General features: G+C 36.2%; 1 protein-coding gene across 3 annotated transcripts in view; it reads right to left on the reverse strand.

The window, feature by feature from the left end:
- Positions 1-24,742, reverse strand: part of FBXL17 (F-box and leucine rich repeat protein 17) — a 500,946-nt gene that overhangs the window by 314,433 nt on the left and 161,771 nt on the right. For all 3 annotated transcript variants that reach the window (XM_049648607.1, XM_049648606.1, XM_049648605.1), the window contains one exon: positions 1,621-1,751. In XM_049648607.1, coding sequence (XP_049504564.1) covers positions 1,621-1,751 — 131 coding nt within the window. The remainder of the gene's footprint in view (positions 1-1,620; positions 1,752-24,742) is intronic.

Below are 24,742 nucleotides of genomic sequence, written 5' to 3' on the forward strand. Positions count from 1 at the left end.
AAGGCAAAGTGAGGGGTGCCCATGTTCTCATTTGTAAATATCCAGTTAGGACTACATAAGCATTTGAAGAGCCAGAAGATTAGAAATCCCTAAATATCTTTATTTAAATGATATAAACCTAAGCAAAATGTTTACTTAGAAGACAACCTTTCTAATTATACATGGGCTGCTTCTTATTTACCTCTGTATTCTTTAATTACTGATTCTTCCACATATGTCAGCTACACAGAAAATTGTTGTGGAATAAAAGGAAATCATTTTCATAATCATTTTGTTGAAGAAACAGTTTTTTCCTTTTAATTCGTTGTATTACTAAGTAGTTTATCTCAATATTAAACTAAGGCAAAACATCACAGCATGTTCCCTTATGCACTTTATCTTATTAGATGTTATGAGAAACACTTAAAAGATTATTTTAAGATGTCATAAAATTGTAGAAGAATGTTGATTATAAAGAAGAATTCTTTAAAAAACATTTTTATCAATTTTCTGTAGATTTCAATATACTGTATATGGCAACTATTACTCAAAAACAATAAATACCTTTTATAAATGATGACCATGTGATCTGGATTAGAAAATTTTTCAAGAAAAATTTTACTAAGAAAGAGTCAAGTCAAAGGTTATCACATAACTGTAAGGATAATGTGGGTTAAGTTACAAAACTGTCACTAGAACTTACCATAATGGGGGAAAATGGAGTCCATGTAACTTTAATTTTAAGTACAAAATTAAAAGAGGAGGGGAAAAGTATTTTGATTTAAAGCATTATCTGACACAAACTTAATAAGTCATTGCTCCTATTTATGCAAAAGTATTTAAATTTAAATAGGTACTAATTTTAACTGAAATAGTACTATTCTGAAAGCAAACTATTTTTGGTGGCTTATCTTTAAAAAAAACAAAAACAAAATTTATCCCTCAAAGTTACTGGACCAACATCTTGTCTCTTGTCTGTATTTCAGAACCTACCTACATTAATCAGTAGCAGCGGAATAGTCCTACTCCACATTTGATTTCATTATAAAGAAGTCTACTCAAGGGCTCCTCCATCTAATTTTCTTTCATGCAATAGTTCAAAGAAAAATGGGTTTATCATTGCTTACAAGAAGAAAACTACCCATTTTATACATTTTGACACTATGTATTAAACTGTCCACCACGTGACTTCCATTTTTAAAACTAATTATATTGATGCAGAGAACAAAATGTCATCCTTGAGAAAGGACCTGAATGCATAACACTTGAAATCATTTCTTAGAATCATTCTCCTTGATAAGTGAACAGTACATCAAGCACAAAAGTTGCAAAAATATTAGAGTAACAAACAATATATCCTGGATGGGTGACAAAGAAAAATTCAATAGACTGCTGTTATAACTGTTTAGGCAAACATTTGAATCAAAACGCATAAAACCTTGTTGTAAATATAAGCAGTGGATGGATTAAAAGCATACATCTAGATGGTTTTCAAATCTTAAATATATCTATTTCAAAAGGCATGGCTACATTAAATTTTCCTTAAAATTGTCATGCCTTGTTATAATGATAATTAGTATTTGGTCAGTAGAACACATGTTTCCCTCTGGAAAACTGTTTTCAAGATGTTACAATGGTTACCTGTCATTTATGATCCAGTTCAGGCAGAGATTGAGAGAGCTAAGATTTTTGCACCTCTTGACAATTTCCATCACGGTTTCATTATCCAGTTCAGTGATATGACGTAGGTCCAAGCTGGAAAGATTTCGTAGCTAATGAGATAAAAAAAAAAGTGAAAGATGAGAAAGATAAATGCTACATTCATTCTCAAAATTTATATAGTTTATTACAAAGTAGAGCATCACACTGTATGACACTGAAAATAGATAACAGTCTAATCAAGTTAAACTCATTCATATAATATTTTATGTACTAAATTAGAAATGAATGGAGAAGTATATATATATGAATGGCAATATATATATATATATATATATATATATATATATGAATGGCAATAAATATTAAAATCAAATAGATTTTATTGACATTTCATAAGAATCAAAAATAGCAACATTATACGTGGGAAAGCTGTTAAACATATCACATTAAGTACCTACAGTTTAGTAAGATTATTCTAACATTGTTCAACTTCAGATATTTATCTTCAGGATTATAACACCACTTTTGTATAGGTTTTTGCACTTTTTAAAAGATGAGATATGAGTAAGTGGTTAATTCGGAGATACTCTGGTGATATTTTATTAATAAACTCCAAATAGAACTATTACGTGTAGTGTGTTTTACCAAGTGGAAAGCAATATAAAATGCTGTTTAAGTAAAGATTTTTCTCCAGGTGTCACCTTCCCCATTTCTCCCTTTTCTCTCCTCCTTTCCTGAGGTTTCTTGTCTTCCCCTGATGTTTAGTCTCCAAAGAAAATTAATAATATCATTTAAACAAAGATGGAAATCATCCTCTTCAAATAAGCTACAAATCAAATAAGGTATTTTTGCTTAATAACACGTAAAGAATTATTCTGGATGCAAGTGATAAACCAAGTAGCACCCCTTCCAAATATGTCTAAGCCCTAATATGTTACTTACTTGGCAAATGAGACTTTGCAGATGTGATTAAAGTTATGGATTCTGAGATGGAGAGATTATCCTGGATTAACAGGGTAGGCCCAATCTAATTACATGAGCCTTTATATGCAGACCACCTTTCCCAGCTAAAGTCAGAGAGATGTAATGGAAGGTGGTGTAGGAGACATTAGAATTGTGAAAGGGATTCAACTTGTCTTTATTGGCTTTGAGTATGGAGAAAGAAAACTAGGAGCTAAGGATTGTGGGCATCCTCTAGAAACTGGAACAGCCCTGAGCTGAAAGCCAGTAAGAAATAGGGACTTCAGATCTACAACCTTAACTGAATTCCATCAAAAACCTGAAGGAGCAAGAAAACAGATCATCCCCTTAAGCTGCTAGAAGGGAACACAATCCAGCCAACACCTTGATTTTAGCCTGGTGAGACCCATGTTGTACTTCTGACTTATGCAGCTATGGGATAGTACATTTGTGCTATTTTATGCTACTCAGTGTGTGGTAATTTTTATGTCAGCAGTAGAAAATGAGTATAGGGCATTTCTAGCACTGTGAGGGAGCTTTCCCAGAACTAGCCAGTCTTCTCTATGCTTACTCTCAAATCCTTCCATAAAGGGATCAGGTTAGTCCTGCAGGAAGCTAACCTGCAGGTGTAACCCAACCCAAAGGCCTCAGAGGAATGAGACAGTCAAGTTCCACCCAAAGGTTCATTGAGCTTCAATCCCAAGACAACGTAAGACACTGGAATCTCCACTGTTGTCAGGCTACAGGGAAAGAAATGCTCTAAAACAGTATGGTCCCAGAGAACTTTCTGATGATGGAGATATTCTATATCGCTGCTGCCCAATATGGTAACCATAGTCACATGCAGCTACTGAGCACTTAAAATGTCACCAATGTGAGGGAGGACCTGAATTTTTATCTTATTTAATTTTGTTTAATTTACATTTACTTTTTATATATGTATGTGGCTAGTGGCTACAACGCTGGGCAGAGCAGCTCTACAGAACTGAGTCCACTAGGCAGCACTCAAACCCTCTTTTCCACCTCAGCTCACAAAGGAAGTAGTGACACAGAGAAGGTTCACACAGAGCAACTATTCACTGCTCCCTGATATATGCTGCAGAACTGAGGAAAGAAACAGAGATAGCTAAGAGAAAGGAAATATGAAAATGTCCACAATAATAGGTACATTCTTTCTAATTGAGACAGCAAGCTTCTGTACACTAAGGGCTGCATTCTGAAGATTCATAAAAAGATTTAGGAAAATGTCTCTATAATCAGCCTATAGGGTCAGATAATCAAAGCCACCAATCCAAAGTGAGACTCAGGACAACACTCCAGAATGGAGGCAGAACCAGGAAAGAGGAAATGGATTCAGGGGCACCTGGGCAGCTCGGCTGGTTAAGCATCTGACTCTTGATTTTGGCTCTGGTCATGATCTCACAGTTCGTGGGTTTGAGCCCTGCATCGGGCTCTGAGCTGGCAGAGTGGAACCTGCTTGGAATTCTCTCTCTCCCATTCTCTCTGCCCCTCCCTGCCCTTTCTCTTGAAATAAATAAACATTTAGAAAGAAAGAAATAAAGAAAGAGAGAGAGAGAGAGAGAGAGAGAGAGAGAGATAGGGAGGGAGGGAGGGAGGAATGGGTTCTAACAAAGTTCCTACTCAAGTTACCATGGTCTCAGAGCCTTACCAACAACAGAATATGATCGGTACTTGGCAACCAAAGTACACAGGGAATGCACTCACTTTGTTAAAATAAAACAGACTGTTCTAACCACTTCAGTAGCTTCAGATAGCTCACCAGTCAGAATCAGGGCAACCTCCCTGTTTCCCCTTCCCCAAGGTTCTCCTCATTCCTCTCTCTGATGACGAGAATCAATACCAAGCCCAGGGCCCAGAGATGAGCTGCTCAGGCTCTAACATTCTGCCTCAAACGTGACTCCTGATCCTTATCCTTTACCCCTTATATATAAGGCAGACTGGCATTAAATAAAACAACAATGATCAAAACCTTTCGAAGTATTTACAGGAACAAAAAATAAATACATAAAATACAAAATAAACAGCAAAGTATGGTTTTTTAAGTTAAAAAAATGTTTATTAATTTTTAAGATGGGGGAGGAGCAGAGGAAGAAGGAGAAAGAATCCCAAGTAGGCTCCATGCTGTTCGCGCAGAGCCTGATATGGTGCTTGAACCATCACCTGAGTTGAAATCAAAAGTCAGACGCTCAAGTGACTGAGCCATGCAGGCATCCCCGAAGTTTTTATAGTCTTTCTGATATTACTAAAATTCTAATAAGGAATCAAAGGGCTAATACATATGTTCCTTATTATGTTTTCTTTCTGACATATCTCTATGTGATGGGCACAGAAACTGAAGTCATTCAGAGTAACAGTTGGGCATGGAACAAAATGGAAGGCTGTGAGTCAAGTGCCAAAATCTTTGGCATCCAATATCTCTATGAAGGAGCAGGAGACACCAGGAGTATAAAAGATGGCAGTAAAATGGGAGACAACAAACACCAAATGGCACAGGTCTCAAAGTCTCAGTGTTTTATTAATTATATTTATTGTTATTATTTTTCATGAGAGGTAGAAGATTGATAATCTGAAAGCAGCTGAGAGCAAAGATCTTGCCCCTACCTACTGACCCTGAGAAACACAGTGAGAAAATAAACAAGTATGGAAGGCAGAATGCCAAAATAACCCAATGATCTAGGCCCTGGTATAATCCTGACCCTGTGTGTGAATAGGATCTGTGAATATAATGGGGGGTATCTTCCTTATAAGGTGAAGCTGAAGGGATTTTGCATCAGTAATTAAGATGCCTGACCAGTTGACACTGAATTAATCAAAAAAGACCATATCCTGGATGGGGCTGACCTAGTCAGGGTCTAGACTAATGGTCTAGAGGTCAGAGACATTCTCCTGCTGGTCTTGAAGCATTCATTACTCAGCCATATTGTGAGAGGAACTGCAAGAAGCCTATAGGAACTGAGAGAAATCCCTGCATGAAGGCCAGCAAGATGATGGGGACCTCATTACTACAACTATAGGGAATTGAATCCTGCCAACAACTACATGAGCTTGTAAGAGGATCTAAGTTCTAGGAAGAAATGCATCCCCAGTTGAGACCTTGATTATGGCCTTGTGAGACACTGGAAAAAAGGCCACTTTGGAGTGTCTAGACTCCTGACCCTTGGAAATGTACATTGTTTTAGGTTCTAAATTGGTGTTAATTTGTTATGCAGCAATAGAAAATTAATACAGAACAGCTTCAGGGTTCTCTATCTTTGAAAAGAAGCCAAGTTTCTTTTAAGACAAGGGTAATATCTTTAACCACCTTAAACACTGAGGCCCACTTCCCTCCTTTAGATGTAGATGCTCACAAAGGCATAGAAGGAGATGCATGGTCCATTCAGCCTTCTCCTCTAGGTGTATCTTCAAAGGCCAAGAAAGTACTTCCTGGGAAAATAGACAACTTGAATTGGCCACTCCTGTTAGCTCCATACTGTAGTGAGGGGAGGTCTTGTTAAATTTTTCAAACCAATCCTCACTCACGGAAAGATGAATTTATTAGAATTGCTTCATGAAAATGTTTGCATATCCCCTGGATTTTACTCAATTTGTATTTCTTTAAATTTTTTGTTTATTTTTTTGGGAGAGAGAGCGCAAGTAAGGGAAGGAAGAAAGAGGGAAGTACAGAGGATCCGAACTGAGCTCTGGTTGAAAGACCAACAGCGGTGAGCCCCATAACTCATGAACCACGAGATCATGACCTGAGCTGGTCAGACACTCAACCCACTGAGCCACCCAGGTGCTCCCTCAATTTGTATTTTGTAAACAGTCACATTTCCTATAACTATCTTAATAGTTTAAGGACCTGTCTTTTTACTTTCACAAATCTTTTATTTTTCACAAGAATTTGTACTGGGACTTAAAAAAGTAGCTAATTGTTTCTTTGGTCAAGTTCTCTTGTTCTCAGTTAAGCAAAGATGAACTTGTACATATCAAGGATCAGTCACTATTACATTTGATACTCTTATTATTAAAGCTCCTCTTAGTAATGTATCCTATACTTGTATTTCCTATATAAAAAACCATTTTCTTAAACCACATTATTTTTATAGTTAGTTTTCTTTACAGGATATGTTTTTGTATATTTAAACTGAATTATAATTAACATACAATACTGCATTCGTTTTAGGTGCACAACATACTGATTCGACAATTCTTTACGCAAGGTTCACGACAAAAGTATAGTCACCATCTGTCACCATACTATGTTATTTTTGACTATATTCCCGGACTTTTCATCTCCATGACTTATTTATTTTACATCTAGAAGTTTGCACCTCTTAATCTCCTTTATCTATTTCAACTATCGCCACCCCGCAACACATGCCAAATTTCCCTTTGGCAACTACTTGTTTGTTCTCTGCATTTAAGAGTTTGTTTCTGTTTGTTTGTTCATTTGTTTTGGTTTTTAGATTCTACATATAAGTGATATCAGATGGCATTTGTCTTTCCTGACTAATTTCACCCAGCACTATACCCTCTAGCTCCATCCATGTTGTCACAAATGGTAAGATCTCTTCTTTAAATGTTTGGTAGAATTTACCTATGAAGCCACCTGGTCCTGGACTTTTATTTGGTGGGAGTTTTTTGATTATTGACTCAACTTCATTACTAGTAATTGGTCTGTTTAAATTTTCTACTTCTTCCTGATTCAGTTTTGGATTGTATGTTTCCAGAAATGTATCCATTTCTTCTAGGTTATATATCTGTTGGCATATAGTTTTTTTTATATATAATATTCTCTTATATTCCTTTATGTTTCTATAGTGTCAGTTGTTATTTCTCCTTCTTCATTTCTGATATTATTTGAGGCCTCTTTTTTTTTCTTGATGAGTCTGACTAAAAGTTCATCGATTGTGTTTATCTTTTCAATGAACCAGATGTTGGTTTCATTGACATTTTCTTTTTTTTTTTTTTCACTCTCTATTCCATTTATCTCTGCTCTAATCTTTATTATTTCCTTCTTTCTACTACCTTCGAACTTTTTTCTTTTCCTAGTTCCTTTAGGTGTGAACACCCGAAAGTCTGTACTACTGTTAAGTATATACTGTTCTGGAAATGCATAAAGAAACAAATAGCCTCTTTGAATTGCAGGTGCTGGATGGCTTGCTGGGCTTATGTCCTGACATATCTGTACCACAACAAAATCAGAAATACACAAAATGGACCCATAGAGATGCTAGAAAATACTTTGAAGCATGACTATTAAACCTGAGTGTTAAGGATGAATTTTGCTATGTGTAACCGTATGCATATGTGAACTATTAAATATAGCCATGTATAATACATATACAGCATCACTTTATTTCCAATTATTCTTTATTATAGTCCCTAGGAAGACGCACATTCATAAAATTTTTACCCAGTCACATAAATATTTCCTACACATGTATATTTTGGAGTCTACCACAGCTTCTGAGACAAAGTTTCTATGTGAATTCTTACATATCTCTTAGGTTCCTTCACTGTAAATTATCTTTATCATAACAGAACAGTGTAAATGTACTTGGTACCACAGAATTGTATGCTTAAAAATGGTTAAAAAGGTGAACTATGTATGTTAGGTACATTTGGCCAAGATACAAAAGAAAAATCACTTCATCAACCAGGACATAGAAGGAGGCTGTAATAAAGTTGTGTAAAGAAGAAAATTTAAAGCTGTTTGTGCAGTTCAGTCCCCTCACATTACGAAACATAACTGAGGACCAAACAGGTTTGAATAACTTATTAAGGAACAGATAACAGGGAGAGAGATGTTAGCAAATCTAAATTATTTTATAGACTTAAGAAAATCCAAAGATATCTTCTAAAATTAATGGAATAGTAAGAAGTAACAATTCCAAAAACTATCTCTATGTAATAAAACCTCTAATTTTAGTTGGTTGACTCTTTAGCTTTTAGAAATCCTGCATCCAGGACCATTCCTCACTGCAGGGCAGGTCAAATGATGACACTGGCCCACCTGTGGCTGATGCCTCCCTGTTTATTGTCCATAAATGGAACATTTCTTACTCTTACAATGGAGCTCAAACTCATACGTGGGGAAACAAGTTTACTTCGGCTATCACATGCAGCATTCTGAGATCTTGAAAAGAGCGTTTTACTCTCGGATCCAATTAAGGCTCATTTTATTATGAGCTGACAGTCATTGACTATGCTCATGTGGTCTTCCCTATGACTATTTTGGCCAGTTCAGCATGAAATACAACAGTATCCAAAGGCAGTTTCAGAAGGCTAATTCCTGGAAACCAGCATTATTACAAGACACGTACTGAGGACTTTTTATTGAAAACTCCACAAACAGCTCTGTCAAATTTATCACATTGCTTCCCTTGCTATGGGAATTTCATAATAGTGCCCTCAAGTGTTTCATAAAAAGTTACCTAAAATAATCCTTCATAGTATAAAACAAATAATTACATTTAGGAAACTGGCATTTTAATTAAACTTACTTTCCTTATAAAATCACTGGTAGCTGGGTTATACAAATCACTGAGGATCTGAATAAACAAAGTTTACAACCAAGATCTTCTAAACGCTTCACTCCAATTCTTAAACATGTAGTAAGGTATTTTAAGAGAAGCCCAAGTCAGAATGTAGACTATAGGTAATCAACTTTCAGTTTAATTTTGCTTTTATTGAGAAAAAATATTACTTGTAACTAATTTAGGTTAAAGACTAAAATTAGTCAATGATTGGTATGGTCATGTATGTACTTAAGTATAAAATGAGACACTAAAATGTTACCTAGGAAACAGTCTTGAAGGTTTATAAAAAGACCTCAAATGGCTTCCAAGTTCTCGTAAGACTCTGGAAAAGTAAAAAATTAAACAAAATCCTCAATTGTGCAAATTGACTATGGTGGATGAACCAACATAAGAGGACTCACGGGACCTTGGCAGAGGCAGCAGGGATGTTCCATCAATTCAGGCTAACAAGGATAATTCAGATGAAGCCAGTTGGAGGTAATAATTTTTAAAAAGAATAAAGACTTCTGCATAGTTTAATATGTTCAAAGGTCAACCAGTCCTAAATTACTTCTTACCAGCCCTGCAGATGTTGGTTTTATTGGGACTGGGTTTCAAAGCAATCAGTCATAATCTTTAGGGAGCAAAGTCAAGGGTTAAGACAGGCTGCCTTGTGATATCAGGGTTACTGGGGCTGCAGATCAGCACCACATACTCATCTGCCAAGATGGAGGTCATGGGAGAGAGCAGAGGCACAGGGAGACAGAAGGATCAGAGAAAGACAGTTTCTCTGGGGAAGAGTCTCCTATTAGTGACAGGGAGGGAGACACAAGAAATAAAGGAAAGGAGTTGTAGCACAGGTCTTGCATGGGAAAAACAGGAAAAAAAGCGGGGGGAGGGGAAAAATTAAGACTGCTGGGAATGGGAAGGAAAGGGGCAGAGAGGGAATTTCTGTCCCTGAGCATAGGATGGCTTCTACATCTTCACAGGGTCTGATATCTACATTTAGAGGATCTAGTTGGACAAGAGAGAATGAGCGGCATCCCTTCTGCTCATCAACTAGCTCTGAATCTCAGCTTGGTTAAGGCTTGCACTCAAGTATAGAAATGGTAATAAAAGCTAGATAAGCTACATTTAGGAAATCAGGTGAAACCTTCCCAGCACCTCACAGAACCAAGAACCTCAGGGTGTAACTGAAAGCTTTTAAACAGCCTGAGATCCTGGCATAGACAATAAAAATTTCTAAATCTAACCATGAAAACAGGACTTTCAGGGTATTGAATGCTGTCACATACACAGTAGCTACTATGTTAATTCTCTGACACTTTATGTATTCCTTCCATCCACTGCCTTCTTAATCACACTGGGCTGCTGTTTCTTTGCATTATTTCCAAATCCAAGGTCTGTTTCACTCTGCCATTCTCCTACTAGATCTGACATTTTTTGCCATTTTATTCACATCCTGTTTTGCTTTCTAGCACACTTTACTGCACTGTGTCTCAGAGCTGTACCTTCTAACTCCTTATTGGCACATTACCAGCCAGATTAATCTTCCTTAAATAACTTTGACCATATCTCTCACCTTCTCTGAAACTTTTAGGAAACAAAAATATTTCAACTGCAAAAAAGAACCCCAGAACTTGCCTATCAAAGCCCTTCACTATCTATTACTGCCATTTTCTGAAATCTGTTAAGCTAGCTGAAATCTTTCCCCAAATTTTGAGAGGCTAGTCTCAATGTACTCAAAGAGCTGTGCTCATTACTTTAAAATTGCTCTCACTTCACTCTTTTTATGCAGGTAACTTGGAAGTGTGTCTTCTTCTCTCCCTGACACTTATTCAACTGCCTAGTTCCTACCTCAACTTCTCCACAAAACCTTCTCAATTACTTTAGAGAGAGTAAAAATTAGTGAGTATACAATACTCACTTCAAGTATATTGAAGTGAGTATATACTCACTTCAATTATATTGAAATACAATATACTTGCCTAACACAAATGATTAACCAGACAGTCTCCAATATTAACTATGCTCTTTAGACAGGAACCATCAATTGGCAGCAGCTGCCAAGGGACCAGGGTCCAACCTTCCCTTCCTGCTACAAGTACCTGGGAGACCCCTCTTTGTCTTTCCCAACTCTTTCACTTCCCCTCCACCTCCCCTCCTACTCAACCAGCCCTTCCCAGGCTCTTCTGCTCAGGAACAATCTTTCACCCCAAACACTTGCCATCCAGTCTTAATGCTTGAGCTGGTCCATATCTGGATAGTTGTGAATTTTCATTCATTTGTGCCTACTTACTTAAATGTCTCCTCAACACCTGACTCTAACTTGGCTGCACATTAGGATCACATGGGGAATTTCTAAAAAAATACTGATAACGAGGCCCCATCCTTAGGAATTCTGATTCACTGACTTGGGGTAAGGCCAGTCATTAGTATTTCTGAAAAAGATAGCCAGCTGACCGCAGCCTAAATTGGGAACCACTTCTCTAATACAGAGCTATTGAGGTTTAAATCCTGAAAGTGTAAAACTAATTCATAAAGCTCAGCCTCTTCAATCGCTCAAATAAAGAATGCAGAAGAGGGGCACCTGGGTGGCTCAGTCGGTTAAGCGTCCAACCTTGGCTCAGGTCATGATCTCACAGTTTATGCGTTCAATCCCCGCGTTGGGCTCTGTGCTGACAGCTTGGAGCCTGGAGCCTGCTTCAGATTCTGTGTCTCCCCCTCTCTCTGCTCCTCCCCCGCTCATGCTCTGTCTGTCTGTCTGTCTGTCTCTCTCTCTCTCTCTCTCTCTCAAAAATAAACATTAAAAATTTTTTAAAAAAGAATGCATAAGATATTATTCATATGATCAATAACTATTTATTGGGCACCTATCATGGACCAGACGCTATTCTAGTTGCTAAAAATACAACAGTGAACACAGCAGACAAAAAAACCCTGTCCATAGGGTGCTTATATTCCTACTTGGAAAAAAGTGAGGAGAAAAATAAATAAGTAAGTAAATTATATAGTATGTTAAAAGTCCTATATAAAAAAAAGTACTATAGAAAAAAAAATAAAACAAGGCAAGGCAGATGGAAAACAGTGGAGGGAAGGGATGAGATGGGGTATGATTTTAAATAGGCAGTCAAAGATGATCTCATTGAAAAGATGATCATTGAGCACAGATTTGAAGGAGGCGAGGAAGCACACAAAACATGTTGATGTCTGGGCCCAGACTTAGTGCGAAGACCCTGGGATGGGAACAGGAGGAGCATTTTGGAATGGGGAGCCAGAGGTATTGCAGCAGAATGAACAGAAAGAAAACTAACAGGAGGCATAGCCAAAGAGGTGAGTGAAGACAGGGAGACTGTATGAAACCTTGTAGGACAAGGTAAGGATTTTAGCTTTTGTTCTGAGGAATTTGGGAAGCCAATGGAGGGTTTTGTGTAGGAGTATGACATGATCTAACTTACATTTTTAAATGACCTTCTAGCTTCTGCGTGAGTCTATAAGAGAAGCAAAGGTAGAAGCAGAGAGAGGCTATACTGAATGTAGTCAATCAATATCTGACTTGGTCCACAGTGATAGCAGCTAGAGGTGGTATGAATATCAGATTCTGGATATATTTGAAAGAAGAATCAACAGAATTTTTTGACAAATGGATTATGGAGCATGAGAGAAAAAGAAGAATCAAGGATGATTCTAAGGTTTTTGATTTGAGCTCCTGGAAGGTATTGCTCCAATTAACTAAGATGGTTTGGTAGCAGATAGGAAAAGAGTTTGATTTTGAATATGCTATGTCTGAGATGCCCATTAGATGGCCAAGAAAAGAGGTCAAGATAATTTGGAAGTCATCAGCACACAAATGGCACTTACAATTGATTAAATTCGTTGGGTTAGCTGGATACAATGATAGTAGGGTACAATTAACAGTGAGGGAAAAAAATTAATTGATTGATTAAATTAATATCCAAGCATACAAAAGCATAGTAATAGAATATAATACATAGTCGGCTAATCTGATTCTAAAAAAAATTTTTTTTCAACGTTTTTTATTTATTTTTGGGACAGAGAGAAACAGAATATGAACGGGGGAGGGGCAGAGAGAGGGGGAGACACAGAATCGGAAACAGGCTCCAGGCTCCGAGCCATCAGCCCAGAGCCTGACGTGGGGCTCGAACTCACAGACCGCGAGATCGTGACCTGGCTGAAGTCGGACGCTTAACCGACTGCGCCACCCAGGCGCCCCTAAAAAAATTTTTAAATGCATTAACAGCAATAGTATCCTGAGCTACCTTGGGGCAGTGACAGGCTGGCTTCATTTCCCATCAAAGCATAATTCAGCCTTCACAGCTCCAGGGCACATCCTCTGTAAAATCATCTGGGATGCCCATTGTCAGAGTCAGAGACTGCCCTACGTACACCCACTGATGGTGGTCATTCTCCCACCAGGGCCTTCAACACGCTGCTCTACAGTTTGGTCTAATAAGTGTTCCTCCCACTAGAGTCAAAGGCAAGCTACTATAGGTCAGGGCCATGGCTATTCACCTTCATGTCACCAGTGCCTTACACGGTATTAGGTATATCAAACTCAATTCATTAAATGCTCTTGCTGACTGAGTAAATCTGAAATTAGGGTCAAAATTTTAAAGATATTTTCATTTATTTACATTTCCAGAAATCAGGTATCTGTCCCTCTAACTCTATCAAATGCAGGATCTCAGGCTCTGAAGCTACGTGTTTTTAAAAGTGATATTTTTGAACATTAGTGAACATAAAGTTCACTAAGATGTAAGTATTAAATAATAAAAAAAAATCTCATTCCACACAATTAAAGGTCATTTTAGAACAAGAAGCACAATCAGTTCTCTATTTACATATTTGTTTTTAAAGTGAAGAACAGTTTTTCTTTTTTTCAAGCCTCTGTAAATTGTCAGCATTTTGATGTGTGTGGCAGGAATTCTGAAGAATTCACCAAAATTGTAATCACTGTCTTCTGCTGCAGAAATGTGAATTTGTTAATTGGATTTCTGCGTCTTGGTGTACCAATTCAGAATGGATGCTCTGCTCCTCATCTTGTACTCTGGCAGGCAGCAGTCTCTAATTGACTTTTTTCTAGGACTTTCCTTTCCACTAGATCCCTTTCTTTTCTCCACATAAGATTTCTGGAGCTCATAACAAACTACAAACAGCACTTAAAGTTAGCAGCACTAAGCAGCCCTGTCACTTTTTTACCCGGCAGGAGCTAAGAAACAGAACTTCTCCTCAATTAAAAAAATAAAATGTTCACACTGTTTCACTCACATAGGAAAAAAAAAATCAAAGCTTAAATAAACTAAGGGCAAATTAAGTCAAATGTGAATGCAAACAAGGAGAGATTATTTCATCTAACTGGACTGGTTGGGTACTTGTCCTTCATTTCTTTGCAACAAGGTCCGAGATCTATTATAAAAACAAAAGACAGTCCATGGAATTTGGAACCTATCTCAGTGACTGGCATCATATACCACACTTCAGTGTGTCAGAAGTTTGGGAGGTACCTTCCAAATAAAAGTTTCATGACCTAATTTTTTAAAGTAGGAAAATAAATGAAACTTAGCCCAGGACAAAAGCTTGTCATATCCAAGCCAAGCGACCTGTACGTTGACCTCTTGATCACATGCTACTCAGGCAAAAGTCTTATCATTCCAGTCTTTATTTTTAAATGTATGCAGCTGAAAAACAAAAGGATGCCATTAATGCTTTTTAATTTAAAAAAGTATTCTGACATATATATTTTTTTGGCATTCGAGAAATGTTACCAAAATGTTGTACCTACTCTGTAAAATAAAATGTCTGTTTTTTTCTTTCTTCCCAATTTAGAATATGCAACTGGGACTCACCTTCACATCGAAAATCTCATAGCCTTACACTCTCATTTCTGGGCCTCAGCCTAAAGCCACAGTTCAGAGGGAAAAGTGCTTAAATCTTAATTTCAGAAATGATTCTTCCTATTCTGCGACCAGGTACTGTGTCAGGGAGTGTGAACCAAAAAAACGCTGGTGCCCAGAATAACCACCAGCGGGGCCACCGACCAGTGTTTGGCCTTCCATGCCACCACAAAAAGACTTCCTAACACACATGGCGGAACAGCATGGGGCCTCTGTCAATAGGTACATGCAGCTTCTCTCTGAGGTTTGCCCTATAAGTCTGGAGCACCCTGAGCCACCAAGGAAGAAAACAGCTCACCTAGGCATCCATCAGCAGCATTCTCTCCTCTCAATCTCAAAGCCATTTTTATGAGAAGAAACATTCCAAAACATATTTGTCACACTTCTTTCTACACTCCCCCTTACAGTACCCAAGTAAAACCCCAAATATTCCTTCTAGTTGGAAGACACATCTGATACTAACAAACTTACAATTAATCAATTGGATCACCACTACTAGCGAGAAAGGAGTCACTGAATCCATCCAAAAAGAAATCAAGATGTAAGATGGGAAAAAATGCTATTTCTTCCACAGTGTTCATTTCTGGCAATGTACTTGATTTAATTGTTCATGGTACTATCCAAGTGCCCCAATCACCTATGATAATGAAAGAATGAACACTTTCCACGTGAGAAAAATCTTAGAAGACTCAAACTTTTTAAAGGGCATGTAAAGATGTGTACTCAAAATCCAAGTCAGGAACTCTCCAAACACTAAATCAGATTTCAATTGTTTTACCTTTGTTCTATAATAACCATTTTGAGAAGCAACAGCATTTGGTTAAAATATATTTAAATTTGAAATTGGTAAACTTTAGTTCCTCACTCTGCTAATGGCACTCAAGAGCTAAAAGTGAATGATCTAAAAATCAAGGTTAATATCTATGCTACAGGCAGCATATCGGTTATCAGTAAGAAACGGTAATCATGGGACTCCTGGATGGCTCAGTCGGTGGCTTCCGACTCTTCATTTTGGCTCAGGTCATGATTTCACGGTTCATGGGTTCGAGCCCCGCACCAGGCTCTGCACTCAAAGTGCGGAGACTGCTTGAGATTCTCTCTCCCTCTGTACCCCTGTACCTCCTTCTGTACCTTCCCCATTCACACACACACTCTGTCTCAAAATAAATAAATAAACAAACTTAAAAAAAAAGGTAATTAAATAATATAGACCATGAAATTACATTATCATTAAATAGAAAATACAAGTTTTTCCAAAGTAAGCTGCAAAAATTTTATAACTTTGCCTTATATGTTAAAGTATCACATTCTGATACAAAGAACTATCCTTCTGTAATGCTACTCTCTCAACTTATTTTGTCCATCTATGAGTAAAAGGCTTCAACCGAGATGAATTTAAAATAAAATAGCCAGTGTACATCTAAGGTATAGCTTTAATATCAAGTTATGGTTTACTTTAATAATATGTACTCTGAGTCACTTATGCCCTCTCATATCAATAAAAAAAACCATGACCAAGATTTTTGAAAATGAAAAAATAAACAGAAGTAGACATGATAGCATGTTATTTTTAAATTATCAGTCAAAACCATCTAAGATGTAACTTAAATTAACTAGTGACTAATAACCAATAACTCAGATAACTAGTTCACAACTGCTTATTTAGTCAAATATTTTTCTTCAAATTTGCCTCTATGAATGGACATTATAGATTATAGCACTGAGAAAACATTTAAATTTTGTCTTTCTAGGAGCATGTATACAAACTATCTTTTGAGAATTAAGCAGCTAGTCCATCATCCTATTTTGGGGACTCACCATGGCCTTGTAGCTTCATTGTTTTTAACTGTCACATAGCTAGCTGTCTCTATCTCTCTAGCTATAGCTTGTCTAGATCCAGAGCAGAAGTACAGGTAGTGATAATTCTGGGAAGGGTCAAGACTAACTTAAATCTTACATTATGTGCAATTCTCTGCTTTGTGCTTTGATCGCCACCATTACAAGATCCTCTGAGAGGAAATAATTATTGGTTCTACTCTCTTAAAGGGGGTCTCATATAAGAAACATGGAATGATGCAGAAAGAAAGATGCATTAGGATCAAACAGGAAAACAGAAACCACTATAAGTATTTATTAAAATTACACGAAGGGAATTTCATTAAGGAAATTGGTTATTCTGGTGAAGCAGAGGCTGAGAAGAAAAACTGGAGAGGCTAGTGTAAGCCAGAGATTTTGCAACAGCAGGAACAACATGCACCCAAGGAGGGAAGGACAAAAGGATGGGTCAGTGTTATTGGAATCCATGGGTTATGGCCATCCAATACAAGCTGGAGCTGCAGGGGATCTGTCCAGGGCTAGAACCATGGAGGAAATAAAGCTGTTGCCAGTAATATTACCTGAGACAGAGAGGGAGGGAGAGAAATACACTAGTTTCTCACTTCCTTTGGCCTAGCTGCTTCCCACTGAATGCAGCCTGGAGAATGAAGCCCTCTGTGATGCAGAAGCACATAGCTTAGTGAGAAAAAAGGATCTGAGGACTAATAGACCTAGGGGTGAGAACAAAGTAAAAGGAGAGGGTTAGGAGATCCAGTTTCCAACAATAAAAAAAAGTAGTCAATCTAATGGGAGTTCTTTATAACAACCCAGAAGCCTAACTGCCAGAGTATTCCTGCAACTTGCCTGAGAAACACAGAGTGCTAACCAACTTTGTTTTCTTTTCCAGCTAGATGAAATCTGTAAAAGTCATCACTTGTGCTGCCTTCTCAGGCACGGGGGTATTGTTTCATTTTTAAAGATCCAAGATTGATAGCCAATTGTATGTTGAAAAAGTACCTCTGATCAAACACAATAAGCAAGCATTTCCTCTAGTGAATATAAAAGAGAAAGCTCCAGTGGAAAGCTTTCTCTTGGGAAAAAAAAAAAAAATGTTGATGGCCAATCATCCCACTAGGATACAATCAATTGAAGGGAAGTCTACAGGAGGGGAAGCAGCTACATTCCTAAAGGTTTTGTAAATACAGTGTGATCAACAGCTTTTGTGTAAATGCCTGTGATACCTCTGGGCTGGATAGCAAACATGTGAGAAGCTCAATTGCCTTTAGTCAATGGACTCGATTGGCCTCTATTATTGGGCCACGGTGTCTGGAGAAGAAGGAGCTCAGAACCAAACTTTATTCCAAAAATGATTATGGAAAATAATGAGTAAAAATATGTTGGCTCAAATTCTGGTTAAATACTGAGGATTCAAGCTAAAATTTCAGAACACATACCTCTACTGTCACATAAATAAATTAGCTTTTGACTAACAGAGAGTTACTATGGAAATGAATTCCCTATTGTCCAAGAATGCGACTATAAAAAAGGCACAACATAATTTATCTTCCTTTCAGTATCCAGGAGCCCCTTCATCATTATAAACATCATACAATATTAAGCAAAATTGTAAAGAAAAATCTGGTTATTTGGTTTCTGAGTAATGATTAATGATTGGCATGGTATGGGTGTGTACCGTATTTAATTATGTGTGTGAATGAATATAATATGTTCACACATAGGCACTTCCCTGTGGCTAACATGATCTGCCCAGGTGCAGTGAAATTAGTACTTAAGTACACAGTTAAATTAATTAAAAATAAAACGCTGGTAAATATTGTATAATCATTCAAAGCTATTAAGTGAATATAACTGTCAATGGTTTTATATAATTGACTATGTCCCTTAAATAAATTTGGCTTCTATTTAGCTCTAATTCTCAATAAATGTTTATTTTAAATTAATAAATGAGATCTGATTACTTTATTTTTTCCCAGTAATATATTTCCTCATTAAGTTTCATTATAATTTATTCTCATTAGGCCCCAAATATGGTTTCTCTAATTCGGGCAGTCTGTTCTGTTGGGGCCCCATCCGTGTCTAATATTTCAATTTATGTATAAACCACAAGACTGAGTGAAGTAGACTCACACTGTTCCTTAAATAAAATTTCTCTCACAAAACAGTGTGAACGAATTTGAAAGTCTAAGAAAGCATGAAAGCAACATCTCCTAATCTTTCTTAGATAAAGACTGACCTCATGTGTTAGAGACCTGATAAATAAAGTTGAAATCCTTTTTCATAAGAATATAAGAATATCTGCCTCAAAACCACAATTTATGAATAAGAAGTGTGTGATAAAAATTCAAGGGGTAAAATGAGGATAATATAAGCAATGTAAAACAATATTTAAAATATAAAAGCCAAGATCCAAGAAAGACCCTTTCAAAAAAGATTGCCCACTTTCTTCATTTTATATTATATATTTATATTAAAGCCTGAAGCAACCATTTTATCAAAGGATAGATATAACAAAGAAACTCATCTGCTCATTTTACTTGTTAGGACTTTCACAAACGGAGTCATTTGAAAGATGAATTCATTTATTTTACTCGTGTCACATTGATACATCCTGCCACTGTAGTTGTTGAAATGAAAAGGTAGCACAAACAAATATGTATTACAACTAGAATGTGAGCAACAGGGTTATAAAATATAAAAAGAGTAACCTCATTGGACAGGTGTTACTGATTTAACAGAATAAAAAACTAAATGTGATAAATTGCCATAGCTTATGTAGATACTGCCTATACTAATTTAGCAAAGTAAAAATCAAAGTCACTAATTTGTGCAATAATAATAAGGTACAACAGTATATTCCGATTCAGTGTACTGCTGCAGTTAAGAATTTATTAATAATTTTATTAAAAATACTATTTTAGTTGTTCAGTGCATGAACTTACCCATAAGGGTGTTGGCAGGGAAAGGAAGAGAACAAAACAAAACAATGAAGAGCACACACATGGTTATTAATCTTAAGATTCAGTATTGGCACTGAGATAGAAATAAAAGGATCATAAAGATTTTAAGTAAGATTTATTTTCACAAAAATTTATTTTACATTTTTATTTTAATGAAAGAATAGGAGTAGATTAGGACTAAAGAGTTACCAGGAACTTCTGGACACCAAGATGAATATTTTTCTCATTACTTTATTTATTTTATTTTTTGACTACTTTAGTTACAGCCCAAGCACACTTCCTCTACAACCCGAGCAGCAGGTAGATGCTATTATTATCCTTATTTTATAGATGAGGAAATTGAGGCAAAGAAATTAGGTGATTTGCCCCAGGTCATACAATTAGTCATCATACCATCAGCTTTGATGACAGCAATAAGTGGTTTGCTGTCCATTGCAAACTTCTAAAAAAAAATCAATTAATGGATCACACCAGATCTAGATAATCATCGCCAATATTTTCAACATTCAGGTTTTGGGCTCAACTCCTAACTCTGGAGGCTAAATAGAACCAAAGCATGGTCATCTAACAAACACATCTTCATAATACTCACTGGCTCATACTTAAATATTTTAGAGCTGAATGAATTTAAGAACACGTATTTTTCCATATCTCACAATAACACTCAACTACTATAATTACTTAGAAACAAATGAAATGATAATCTATAACTAAACAGCAACATCATCCTTAAGGCAGCAAAACATTTTATTCTAACTGTAGAATAAAGTACTCTAAACTGATCAGTTCTTTGGAAATTTAAAAGGCAAGAAAGTTCATCTTTCATTTCTAGTCTCTGGATACACAAGAAAGGGAAGACAAAAATTGAGTTAGTTGCATGAATGAACATTCTTTCAGTTACTTAAGTTAAATTGACTGAAAAAAATCAATTTTGTTTTTCTTTAGAAAACATTTCATACTTTCAACCATAAGCACTTTTAAAATACGTGTTTTTTTTTTTTTTTAAGTTCTTTAAATGTGATTATGGCCCAAAAAAATATCAGAAGTTTGGGCATTTTGTTTAGTTGTCTGTTACCTTGCCCAAAAAATTCTGTTTAAAAACGGAAACAAACATTAAAAACTTCAACCAAAACCATACCTGACATATCCCAAGAATTCAGGTCATGTTTATAAACTGAATAACTAAAGCAACAATAAGACCTAATGTAGCATCAGAATTATATTATTAACTAATTAACACTCACAGCTTTATAATATTTAGTAATCTTACTATATTCATATTTTAAAATATCAACACTCATAACTTTAAAATATATCAGCAATCTAAAAAATACATTTACCTTTAAGTTATGACAAATATGAATTTTTTACATGGTATATAATAAAAGTGAGCTTTTTGTCAAAAATTCTTCCCCACCTTCCATAGTAGTAATTTATTTTTTAATTTTTTTTAAAGTTTATTTATTTGAGAGAGGAGCATGGGTACACACAGGCACCCAAACAGGGGAGGGTCAGAGAGAGAGGGAGAGAGAATCCCAAGTAGGCTCTGTGCTGTCAGCATGGAGCCCCAACATGGAGCTCAAGTTCATGAACCGTGAGATCACGACCTGAGCCAAAACCAAGAGTCGACGCTTGGTGTGCCACACAGGTGCCCCCGTTAGTAGATATTTAAAGTAAGATCTAATAAAAGATTAAAATCATTTTAGCTGATCTTATGTAAACTTACAACGGATCTGTGGCATTAAATTCACGAACCCACAGCATTTCCGAAGTTTGTACTCCAACTACAGGTAAAAATAACTTTCCACTTTGACATTTCAGACTCCATAGATCTATCTGTTCAACTGATTTTTAAATTAATATTATATGCTAATATAAATTATTGTTAATTATTATCTTGAACACTTCCCATGTTCATATGCATTCTTAAAAAGTATGATACTGAACGGTGTGATTTTATCATGTGACATTAATATCAACATTTAAAAATTTTTGACCTCTTAAAAGCTTTTTTTATTATTGTGGAAATTTTCAAATTCAAACAACAGTAATGAGGATAAGGTAATAAACCTCCATGTCCTATAATCTAGCTCAATTATCTATAGTTTTCCATTTTTCATCGGGCAATCCACGTTTTCTTCTTTTTATCTTCTTTGAAATACTTCAAACCAAATGCCTAAACACTGTGTTACCAGTAAATACTCATGTGTATCTCTTACTGATAAAGTTTTTTAGTTAGATTGTTTATTTATTTTTTAAGTTCTACATCAAACATGAGGTGTGAACTCATAACCCTGAGATCAACAGATGCAGGCTCCACCAACTGAGCCAGCCAAGTGCCTCAAAGTTTTTAAATATAACAAATATTTGGTAGAATTCACCAGTAAAGCAATTTGGGCCTGGAGTATTATTGGAGGGAAGATTCTTAAGTACAAATGCAATTTCTTTAACAGATACAGAGATATTCAGATTATGTACTTCTTGAGTGTGCTTTGGTAATCTTTCAAATGAATTTTTCATTTCATTAATTTATTAAATTTATAGGCATAAACACATACAAAATTCCCTTGTTATCCTTTTAACATCTGTAGAATCTGTAGTTATGACATGATATTGGCAAGTTGTGTCTTGTCTTTGTCTCTCTGTCTCTCCTTTTCTTAATCAGTTTAAGTAGAGATTTATCAATTTGATCTATTTTATCATAGAACCAGTTTTTAATTTCAATGATTTTTCTTTTATTTTTGTTTTCCATTTCATTGACTTCCACTTTGATCTTTACTATTTCCTTTCCTCTGTTTACTTTGAGTTTAATTTGCTCTTCTTCTTTAAGTTTCATAAGGTAAAAGTTTATAACATAGAAAGTCACCAAATTCAGATGTTCTTTTTTTTCTTATATAGGTGTTTAGTGCTATTTAATTTTACCTAAAGGGTAATTTAGCAGGATCACACTAAATCATCAGTGTTGTGTTTTCATTCTCATTCAGTTAAAAATACTTGCTAATTTATCTTTTGATTTCTTCTGTACTCATGGGTTATTTAGGATTGGGTGCACAAAAGAGATCATCTACAGACCTCTGGGATTCCCTATGAGTTCTCTATGGGGTTCTCTCCACTCTGGTGGTCTGTCCTCTGAACTCTGGCTGCCTTGGTCTCCCTGGACTTCCTGTTCTGTCTTAACTCAAGAGTGTCTGCTGAGTTTTGCCTGGGTTACCACCCCTCCCCCATGCCCACCCTGTGCTATGTGCTGGAAATTCTTTCAATGCATTAGATGGAAGCAATCATAGGACTCCTCTTGCTTCTCATATCTCAGGGATCACTGTCCTTAGTTGTCTGACAGCCAGTGTCTTGAAGACTACTGTTACATATATTTTGCCTGGTTTGGGGGATATTTCAAGGAAAAGAGTAAATCTGGTCCCTATTGCTCCATCTTAGCTAGAAAAATAAATCATTTTATTCTGTTTTTTATATATCATTATGAATTCAAGATTTTTGTACATTTGGTTTGCTTTAACCCATTGCAGCCATTAGGAATGGCTTTTGATATTCAAAGTAAGCCAACTTAGGCCACTGGGAACCATTTCATGTTTACTTTGGGTCCTTTTGACGTGTTTCTATTAGTTCAGTGGCAAATGATATTTAGGCACCACCATCTAGACGCTAGGGGTTAATTACATATTTGCATTTGCTAAATCTGTTTTTGAAGAGTAGGAGGGAAAACAATATAGAAATATTTTATATTTATAAACAGATACATTGCAGTGAAAGAACAAACATACCTGTGTTGGAGAAGACTCAATTCTGTCACATACAACACGTCACTAAGATTCTCAACTGTTAAATGGAGACCTCAAAAGTTCTTATTATTGCTTCTTAAATATGGGTCTCAATGTTTCCAAACACAGCCTAGTGAACCTGACTTTATCTTCTCAACTTGGCTGCATTCAGTCTTAGCTATTTCTGGACTCTAATTTGCAGTCATAGGAGCCTAGAAGGAAGACCTCCTATTCAAAGATTATTTGATATTAGCAGAATTTATCTGAAGACTAAGGGTATTTCGTCAATAAATATTGCAAAATGAGTAACAGTCTAGTCAAGGCTGAGAGCATCAAAGTAAAATTGAGCCCAATGAACCATAGTAATAGGATATCAATATTTTTCCACCTATTCCAAATCTTCCCCAATTTTCCTTTCTAAATTATTAATTTGGTCTCTTAGTTTCAGGGAGACCCCCCTCATTGTCCCTTCTAAGTTAATGATTCTGTTTTTAAATTTATTTATTTAAGAGAGAGAGAACAAGCATGTGCACAGGAGAGGGGGGAGCAGAGAGAGAGGGAGAGAGAATCTCAAGCAGACTCTGCACTGCCAGCACAGTGCCTGACACAGGACTCAATCTCAAGAACCATGAGATCAAGACCTGACCGAAATCGAGTAGGACTCTTAACCGACTAAGCCACCCAGGTGCCCCATAGGTCAATTACTTTTAAATGCATAGGTTCTTCTGGGTACAAAAAACTCTAAAGATAGATCATCTAATTTAGACACATCTCTTCATAGACAGGAAACTAAATCATGGAGGTTTTATGTCATTTGCCTCTTTTAGCAAACTGAGAGCCAGAGACTTAGAAAAGTAATATATTGGAAAGAATTTCTAAACCATATAAACTTAAACATATTTACACCAATAGCTCTCAACACTCTGCATCTCACATCTCTTAAATCATTAATTTAAAAATTATATACCACGATGATAAGAAGGGTAACACAACTTCCTCGGAGCATTTATATATTTATAAACATTTTGTGAATGTAAATTACATTTTGTGCAATATCTGAGTATGAAAACTGTCAGAATGCAAATATTTTAACCCAAAAGCTTTTATTTTATTAAAACCTGAGTTCTTTTTTAAAT

Source organism: Panthera uncia (genome assembly GCF_023721935.1).
Source record: "Panthera uncia isolate 11264 chromosome A1 unlocalized genomic scaffold, Puncia_PCG_1.0 HiC_scaffold_17, whole genome shotgun sequence".
Taxonomy (NCBI): domain Eukaryota; kingdom Metazoa; phylum Chordata; class Mammalia; order Carnivora; family Felidae; genus Panthera; species Panthera uncia.